At 51.5% G+C, this 9,493-nt stretch overlaps 1 protein-coding gene across 3 annotated transcripts; it reads left to right on the forward strand.

The window, feature by feature from the left end:
• Ucp3 (uncoupling protein 3) lies at positions 1 to 5,648 on the forward strand. Of its 3 annotated transcripts, XM_055623425.1 has the most exons (6): positions 1 to 126; positions 611 to 812; positions 1,015 to 1,215; positions 2,152 to 2,253; positions 2,679 to 2,859; positions 5,473 to 5,648. In XM_055623425.1, the coding sequence occupies exons 1-6, from the start codon at positions 1 to 3 to the stop codon at positions 5,585 to 5,587; spliced, it is 927 nt and encodes a 308-aa protein (XP_055479400.1). In that variant the 3' UTR covers positions 5,588 to 5,648. The 3 variants fall into 3 exon arrangements, with proteins under 3 accessions (XP_055479400.1, XP_055479401.1, XP_055479402.1); XM_055623426.1 differs by lacking the exon at positions 2,152 to 2,253; XM_055623427.1 differs by lacking the exon at positions 1,015 to 1,215.
• Positions 5,649 to 9,493: the final 3,845 nt, after the last annotated feature.

The following is a 9,493-nucleotide window of genomic DNA, read 5'->3' on the forward strand; positions in this document are numbered from 1 at the left end:
ATGGTTGGGCTTCAGCCACCAGATGTGCCTCCCACAACAGTTGTAAAGTTCCTGGGGGCTGGCGCTGCGGCCTGTTTTGCTGACCTCCTCACCTTCCCTCTGGACACCGCCAAGGTCCGCCTGCAGGTAGGTGCCTCTGGCCAGCAGCTGTGATCCACGAGGAAGGAGGGGCTGCTTCTCCCCAGCATCAGCCCATGTGCCAACATGCCCTTCCTCACACAGAGCCGGGGAAAGGCCACTCCCTACACTGCCTTGGTCCCCACCACCATCCCTCAGGACCAAAACAGTCCAAATGCCTTGACATGGTGTGGCAGGGCTCTTTACTGCTTACCCCTGCTTTGTAAACCGTAAAGTGGAAAACAGAGGTAAGAAAGTAATGGTGTGAGCTTGGGTAAACCACTAACCATGTACTGTAAGACAGGGCCCCTGTGGTGTGCCGAGATGCTGCCTCGAGTGAGAGCTGCTTTGTAACTGCACCACGCTGACACGCTCAGCCGTTTTCACCCTGGTGTGATAATCATGCTAGTTCCAAGACCCTGCAGGGGACCTATGCACACAGGCCCTCCTCCCCGCTGCCCAGCAGCTCCTCAAGCCTGCGCTTGTCCCCCAGATCCAGGGGGAGAGCCCAGGGGCGCAGAGCGTGCAGTACCGCGGCGTGCTGGGTACCATCCTGACAATGGTGCGCACCGAGGGTCCCCGCAGCCCCTACAGCGGGCTGGTCGCTGGCCTGCACCGCCAGATGAGCTTTGCCTCCATTCGAATTGGCCTCTACGACTCGGTCAAGGAGTTCTACACACCCAAGGGAGCGGACCGTGAGTGCCAGCGCCCGTGGACACCAAGGGACGCCCATACCACCCAAGGGCGGGCAGGACCCCAGCTGGCAGCTGGAGTGCGGGTCGAGGACATGGTGTGGCCCACCAAGCAGTGTAGGGGATGGGGAAGCTGGTGGCAGACACTGCTGAGATCCTGACAGTGACAGTATCAGGGACTCCATGTTCTCTCTGCCCGCCCCAGACTCCAGTGTCGCTATCAGGATTCTGGCAGGCTGCACCACGGGAGCCATGGCAGTGACCTGTGCCCAGCCCACAGATGTGGTGAAGGTCCGATTTCAAGCCATGATACGCCTGGGAGCTGGAGGCGAGAGGAAATACAGAGGGACTATGGATGCCTACAGAACCATCGCCAGGGAAGAAGGAGTCCGGGGCCTGTGGAAAGGTAAACTTGGGACCTTTGGGAAAAGCTTTTCCTCCCTGAGGCCTGAGAGAAGGAACCCAGCAAGGAGGAACCCCAAAGCGTGGCTCAAGACCATAAGAATGCACCAAACACAATGCCCCACACACCTACCATAGGATCTCAAATACTTTCCAACTTACAGCCCTCACTTGCATAGGCTGCCCTGAGATAGAGACGGAAATGAACACAGGGCATCCACTCGTCAGGGATTTACTTCAGAGGAGCTGAGGAGACCAAGGTGCAGCTTATACTACAGACATGGGCCCAAGAGGCAGGCCAGAGGTGGAAAGGCCATGCTGGCTCCAAAAAGAACCTGGTCTCAAAGTCCAAGGAGATGAGATGGAAGGGGGGAGGGCCTTCAGAGGACAGAGCTGAATTAGGGGGATGGAGGAACACAGCTATGGAGCCGGCTGAAGTGACATAGGTGAGGGGCTTCCTGGGAGTGAAAACTGTAGAGTTCCCTATGTGTTTAGTTCTTGGCAAATGCCAGAATCCCTCCTCTGCTTGAACCACCATCCCCATAAATCCCTGCAGGAGAAAAATGGCTTTGTGATGTTTAGGGGCAGGACACCCCAGTCACAGTGTTGCCAGTGCATTTGCTGGTGTCCCACCCACGCCAAACCTGTCCTTGACTCAGTGAAACTCTTTTAGGACCCTGCCATACCTCTGTCACTGTTCTAGGGCCCAGCCTCCTTCCTTTTCTGCTCCTGAGTCTCGGGGAGGCATGGTGAAATTTTGGCAGAGAGTGCAAATTATGCTCCAAATGTAGCCAAGCAACAGGCATCTGTGAACGTAACAGAGAAGGAAAAGTGGGGCCTGCTTGCTGAGGTGTGGTCCCCTGCCTGAGACCACTGCTATAGGACGCTGTGCCCAAGCTGGAGCGTTGCATTCATCAGTCCCCTGCTGTCTTCCTAACAGGGACTTGGCCCAATATCACTAGAAATGCCATCGTCAACTGTGCTGAGATGGTGACCTATGACATCATCAAGGAGAAGCTGCTGGACTCTCGCCTCTTCACTGGTGAGAATGGGGAAGGAAAGGAGTGGGCACCACTCAGAGGCAGCAGGGACTCCCCTCCCTAAAAAAAAGAAAAAGAAAAAAAACAGAGAGAGGAGCAGTGTCCAGGTCGGGAGTGTGAGGAAGAAAGAGGCCTAGGCTAGAGCCTGAGCCCTGGTTTTCAGGGCCAGCACCAAACTCGATGTATCTGTGACAGTCGCCTGCCTATTCTGACTTCAATTTCCTCAACAAAAACAAACCAAAAAAAAAGCCATTGGGCTTTGGCTTTCTTCCTCAGAGATGTTTGGTCCTAGCTTGCCAAGACTAACCAAGAGCTCAGCCTTCCCTGTGCTCCAGGAGGTCAAGGTTACACTGGGGACCCACCGTGTCCACATCTGGGTAGCAAGCACACGAACTCCATTCTTGGAATCTGTTCTCCCCTTCTGTAGACAACTTCCCCTGTCACTTTGTCTCTGCCTTTGGAGCCGGCTTCTGTGCCACCGTGGTGGCCTCCCCAGTGGATGTGGTGAAGACTCGGTACATGAATGCTCCCCCAGGCAGGTACCGCAGCCCTCTACACTGTATGCTGAAGACGGTGGCCCGGGAGGGACCCACAGCCTTCTACAAAGGGTGAGCTGCCACCTTCTGCCTCCAGCACTCTCTCCAGAAAACTCGAGTTCTGTTTCTCTCTGTCTTCCCTTCTCTCCACTTTCTCCCCCTTTTTCTCTCTGTCCTACTGAGCCTCATGAGTCCCTGGATGGCCTAGAACTCATGCAGCCAAGAATGACCCTGGCATTCTGATCCTCCTGGCTCTGCGCTGAGCACTGCGTTAGAGGCATACCCGCCACACCCCCGCCACACCCCCGCCACACCCCCGCCACACCCAACTTTTGGGGTTTCCTTATCCACGGTGCCTACAACAGAAGCCTACCGAGGAAAAGTAGGCCAAGGCTAGGTAAAATTACTACTTGTCTCCAAATGTTTGGTGCAGGGGAGGCCTCTCCGCACTGCCACCCTGATACTCACTACCACAGAACGGCCGTATTCACTACTCCAACCCTCAGGGTTCCTGTCCCTTTGCATGGAAGGCCTATCCTTTAAAGAGTATCGCTACTGTCACAGTCATGGTTGCGTGTGGTGCACGTGTGTATGCGATGTGCCTGGGTACCTGTGCCACAGCACGTGTGGAGCTGGTTCCCTCCTTCAGCCTTTGCATGGGTTCCAGGGAGAAAACTAGTCCAAGGTGCGCATCCGTGCGCATCCGTGCCTTAGCCCACGGGGATGCCTTTCCCTCGCCATCTGTACAAGCCAAATCTTAGCCACTCTTGCAGACTAGTCCTCTCCCACGCTGTCATATCTAAGTCTTCCCTCCTCCCCGTGAGCCTCAGCAACACTATTTGACCCACTTCCAGGGTAATTCCACCTCCTACAAAATTAAATTTATTTTCATGCTAGTACTAGTTCCTGGGAGCTGCTGGCGGCTCATCCATCTTTTATCGCCTGAAGATCCGAACACAGAGCAGGCGCTCCGGCGAGTAGGTTCCTCACTCTGCTCCCGAAAGCCAGCTCTTTTCACTGAGCCATGTGCTGGGTACTTCAAATACAGCGCTGCAGCAACCCTCTCAGCTGGGTAGTAGCTCCCACCCTGCACTTCAAAACAGTAACTTGTCCAAGATCACAAATGGCAGGGGCCTGGCTCCGAGGCCACGCCCACTGTGCTGCTGCCTACCCCGCTGGTAAGGCCTTTGCTTGGCTCCCTCCTCAATGCCTTCAGCAGATATTTTCTGGGGTGCGATGTTAAGCTGAATTCAGCAGACAGACAGAAGCCCCTGGAGGGTCTGATGTCCGGGAGCAGCGTGCTCAGCCTGTCACCTGACACTGCCCCGCTGAGTGTCCTCAGCTAGGGCCTCACTTTGCTCTTTCACTTGGGAAACATTTTTGAATACTGTGTGTGTGCCAGGCTTGGACCTATGCCTCCCTCAGAGAGTCACAGACAACTGGGTGGCATTGATGGAGCAGGGCCAGGTTCTGTCTGCTCTGACCAGCTAACCATGTGACATCTCTGTAAGGGAGGTTACTGCCACACACACTTGCTTTATTTATTTTTTTTAAATATTTTTATTAATTACACTTTATTCACTTTGTATCCCCCCATAAACTCCTCCCTCCTTCCCTCCTAATCCCATCTTCGCTCCCCCTTCTCTACGCATGCCCCTCTCCACTTGTTTTATTTTTATTTTAGGTTTTTTGAAACAAGGTCCCATGTTGCTCAGACTAGCTTCAAGCCCCTGGTCTTTGTGCCTCTACTTCTCAAGTGGCAAGATCACAGGTGTATGCCAGCTTTTACTGTCCGCTAGTGATGTAGTCCTTATGAAGGTTCAAGAACAGCCATGACAAGCTGGGTCTGGTAGTTGAGGCAGGGGGGTTGCCTTGAGTTCAAGAAGGACAGCCAGAGCTGCATAGTAAGGCACCATCTTACACCCTCCCCACAAAGAAAATGTCACAGCATGTGGCTGCAGTGCCCAGCTGAATCTTGCAGCTTGAAGAACAGGCTGGAAAAGATAAGGGACAGCCCAAGCTGGGGGACAAGCAATGTGCTTAAGGGACAGAAGAGGGCCTGGCATTATCAGGGCATGGTGACTTGCTGAGTCTGACAGCAATCGAGGGGCCTAAGAGGGAGCAATTGGACATTGGCTGGGCTGAGCGAGGCCAGAGCACAGGCTCCTCCCTGCTTCTGAGAAGTACAAACAGCAGGATGCTCTCACCTAGGCACTGTAGTGCTTTCTGGAGGAGAGCTAAATTTGGTGCCAGGCTCCTTCCCCTCCCCCACAGCCACTGGGCCTTCCCTAGGTGGAAATATGGATGTATATGAGCCCAAGGTCCCTAGCATGCAGATGAGTTGCGCCAGACAGTATATCTGAACCCTACAGTGGAATTTACCAACGTTGTGGTTTTGAGTTACCTAGCCTCGCTGGCCTCAGCTTCTGACAAAGGACCTGGCAGCCAGCAGAATGAACACACAGACCTGTGAGAATTAGCTTCCTAACACGGTAACCTGCCTTAACAAGTTAGCTTCTTTCCTTTTCTCCTTCCAATTTCTGCCTCAATCCCCTCAGCAGAGAGGCCAGGGGGACAGCGGTTGTCAGAACAGACTTGTGACAGCAGCACAAGGACCGCATGCTGGGTGTGGCCGTGCCTCCTAACCCGCTTCTACTCATGTGGTGTAGTTGCTTCCCTCCTCAGATTTGTGCCTTCCTTCCTGCGCTTGGGAGCCTGGAATGTGATGATGTTTGTAACCTATGAGCAGCTGAAGCGGGCCTTGATGAAAGTCCAGGTATTGCGGGAATCTCCATTTTGAACTAGACAAGCCGGCCACTTGGTGCTCTCCATAAAAACCTGCCTAGAAGAGAAAAACCTCTGCTCTGCCCAGTCGGCCCAGCTCACCAGGACTTCTGCAGCTGTTGCTGACTCGAGAAACTGAACTAAAGAGAGGAAAGTTTGGGCCTTTCATATTTTGTCCTAGAATAGCTTTGTTTTGCACTGGCCTGATGGGAATAAATTATATTAATTTTAAACACTCTCAGGTGGATGCCTAACATTTAGGCAAAAGAGAACAGAGAAAACCAGATTCCTTTGGACAAAAGGGAAGTTTGCCAACTCCCTTGAAATGTAGGATTAGACAATGAACAGTAAACAGGAAAGGCTGCCAGCACTGGGAGCCCACTGTGTCCTTGAATCAAATAAAACCGCTCGAGGGACACTTCAGCTTCAACACAAAGCTGTGACTACAGCCTTCCCAGTCACCCAGCGACTTCTGCCCTTCTGCAAAGAGCCTGCCAAGTGGACTCCATTAGGATTCTGGGAGAAATGAGAAAAGGAAAAGAAAACATTGAAGCCGTACAGATGAGTCCTGCTGGGCCCCCCAGGAACCCTGGAGGACAGAGGATGTGCAGTAGAAAACAGTCCCTCCCCATCTACCTCATCAGGGCGTTGGGAGGACCAGAAGAGAAGCAGGGCATGGAAGCACTTTATATCAACAACGCCTGTCTGCAAATGTAAACATGAGGACAATGTTTTGGGAGAGATTTTTGTCCAGAGAGGAAGTTTGAGGGAAATGCGGTTTGTAGTGGTGAGGCCGTGCAAACCTGAACTGCACGGTGAGGTCCATGGATGACTGAAGCCAGCGGAGCTGCTTGCTAGCCTCGAAGGGCTGTAGGTTGGGCGAAGGGGCACCGCCTGTCGGTCAGTCCAAAGCAGCAGGGCTCAATGACAGAATTCCCACTGTAGGGGTGAGAATAAGGACGCTGCTCTTCTCCTTCTCTCTCAGACAGATTTCCTCCTATCGGGGTCCTACCTGTCAGGGCTATGGCAGACCCGGCTCCACCCACCTACACTTCCTCCTGCTCTCCCTCCACCGTTGGCTGCAGAGACCTTGCTCTTCCTGTTAAGCCTTCAGCCTTCTTCCTGCAAAAGGGAGGGCTGAAGTACAGGACCAACTTCCAAGCTTAAGATTGAAATCTGTCAACAAATGGCTCAGTGGGTTCAATGCATGGTGGAAGGAGAGAACGGACTCTTTATAAGCTGTCCTCTGACCTCCATATGAGTGACTATATATATACATCCATGTGAATGTGCTTATGTACAAGCACAATAAATAAAGGAATAAATGTAAAAAGAAGTGTAACTGCATATGATGGTTCAAATGGGCTGGCCCCCATGTATCTCAGGCATTTAAATACTTGTCCTCAGCTGTTCATGTCTGTCTGGGGAAAGCTGAAGATGCAGCCTTGCTGGAGAAGTGTCTCACGAGGGACTGACTGCCACTCCCAGTTTCCCCTCTGTTTCCTGCTTTCAGTTTGAGATGTGTGTTCTCAGAGGCTGCTCCAGCTGCCAAACCACCTCACCATGATGGACTTTATCCCTCGGAAACCATAAGCCTCAAATAAACCTTTCATCTGGAAGTTGCCTTGGCCATGGTATTTCATCACAGCAATAGAAAAGTAACTAAGACAGTGCACATCTTTCAAACTGCCTTACACTGTCAAAGTGTGACATATAGTGTCTTTTCCTGCTTCTTAGGAGCTTGATTGCGTTAGGGTCCAGGGGGAGCTGCATAAGCCATTCAGACACCAATCTCAGTTAGATATGGGTGGTTTATTGAACATGCCGCCCCCAGATCGATTACCATCAGGGACACAGAGTGGACTTAGGAACCAAACTATGATACTGAGTGTTTCTTAGACCTAGCTTATTAACTAACCATAATTGGCTCATGGGGGAGCAGGTGGGGCGCACAGCGGAACAGCGTAGTCACCTCTGAGTCAAGTTATTTTGCTAATTAGACAAAGCCATTCTAGCAGACCTTTAATTCAATTGGTCCCAAGTGGAACTTATGGTTAGGGCCAGGTGCACTTATGGTTGGGGGATTTCTAGGAGTAGCAAGGCCACAGACTATGCTGAGCATAAACATAGTTTTTGGTCAACCTGACCTTACACAGAGAGCTTTTCCCTATATCAGCAACAAACTGACATGATGTGGCTATTAGGCCTGAAACAAAAATGGCTACAGTTATGCTACCCAAAAGGAGCGGGCCTCAACAGCTTGGCTCCGATGAAAGGCAGAAGGGGCTCCAGGCTAGAGGAGTAACTCACCTGTGTGCTTGCCTACCACACACAGAGCCCTGAGTATGATCCCCAGCACCACATAAGCCAGACATGTGATGCTCGCCTGTGATCCCAGCACACAGGAGGCAGAGGAAGGTGGACAGATGAGGAGTTCTCGGTCCAACTTTGGCTCCATGGCAAGTTCCAGGTCCGCCTGAGACGCATGAGACTCTGTATGAAGAAGAAAAAAGAAAGAACTGGTCTCCAAGGCTCATCCCACCTCATCCCATGAGGCACAGAGAGTTCTTGCTCCTCAGTATCCTCCCGAACTCGTCAGTGACCCACTGTTAATCCCACCAGGAAAGAATAAGACCATTACCATAACTTCGAGCCAGATTTGAAGCAAGTGTTAATTAAATACTGAGCAGGATGATGCGCTCTGGACAGGTCCATTCCTGGGTTCTCAAAAAAAGAAAAAAGAAAAAAGAAAAAACCCAGCAATGAGTCTCATTTAGCAGAGGCCTAAAACTGCAAGCCTAAAAGGCCATCATATTTTCCACCAGGTCCAGTCAGGGGCAAGCATATATCAGGCATATTCCCTGCCTACTTACTTCCACCCACTCGTGCATGCGCTCTCGAGGTGCAGTTGGGTCAAACAAGTTTGTTTAGGGGAGTGAAAACAAACAATAGCCTCCAGTATTTCAGAAAGTGGTCCTTGGGCAAGGGGCTTACAGGTTAGAGGCAGTTTTGTTTCATGATCTCTTAGGCATGGTAATTAGAACTTAAAATTTAACTTTGGCTCTAACAATGCCTGTCCCACTGGCACATAAGGATTGATCAAAAGCACCTTGGTGGTGGTGGTGGTGCCGGAGAGGTGGCTCATCAGTTAAGAGCACTAGCAGCTCTTGCGGAGGCCCAAAGCTTGATTCCCAGCACCCATCTGGTGGGGAGCTCCCAACTGCCTGTAACTCCCGGCCTAAGGGATCCGACGCCTTCTGTATTCCTCAGGCGCTGCACCCACTTGGTGTGCATGCACATATGCAGACATCCACTCATACACATAAAATATTACAAACCCTAAAACAAACAAGCACAAACAGGAAGAGCTTGGCAATGTCACTTCTTCCTTTCCTGCCCAGACTCAGCTCACTGAGAAAAAGTGTACCTCAGCAGGCAACTAAATTTCAACTATAGTTTGAGATCATCTGCATGTACAAAGGAGCTAGCCGAACAAAAGCAAAAGAAATTATCTTGATTTATTGTCCCTCGCAGCCTTCAAACAAAAACCTTCATTTAGAAGATCCTCTTTCTTTTGACTTGATGGACACGTGTAAATCACTCTGAAACTCCTGATCTTTCTTTGGAGCTCCTGGGGCCAGAAACTGTCTTCTATTTATTTCTGTTATTAGAAGAGAAGACCGTTCAGATGAAGAGGAGGAGGAGGAGGAGGGGGGAAAAGGAGGAGGAGGAGGGGGGAAGAGCAGGGAGCAGGAGGAGGAGGATGTGGGAGGCTGGAGAGTGTTCTTTGTTTAGTTTTTTAGACAGTGTGATGCAGTCTAGGCTGGCCTGAATTTACCGTGTAGCAGAGGTGACCTTGAACTACTGATCCTCCTGCCTCTGCCCCTCCGAGTACGGAGATTTCAAGAGTCTGTCACTAAGC

The sequence above is a fragment of the Psammomys obesus genome, unplaced genomic scaffold (genome assembly GCF_907164565.1).
Source record: "Psammomys obesus unplaced genomic scaffold, mPsaObe1.curated_primary_1811, whole genome shotgun sequence".
Classification (NCBI taxonomy): Eukaryota; Metazoa; Chordata; class Mammalia; order Rodentia; family Muridae; genus Psammomys; species Psammomys obesus.

Coding starts and splice junctions, on each gene's coding strand:
- Ucp3 (XM_055623425.1), top strand. CDS start 1: ATGGTTGGGCTTCAGCCACCAGATGTGCCTCCCACAACAGTTGTAAAG. Junction 813..1,014: donor CACACCCAAGGGAGCGGACC/GTGAGTGCCAGC, acceptor TGCCCGCCCCAG/ACTCCAGTGTCGCTATCAGG. Junction 2,254..2,678: donor GGACTCTCGCCTCTTCACTG/GTGAGAATGGGG, acceptor CCCCTTCTGTAG/ACAACTTCCCCTGTCACTTT.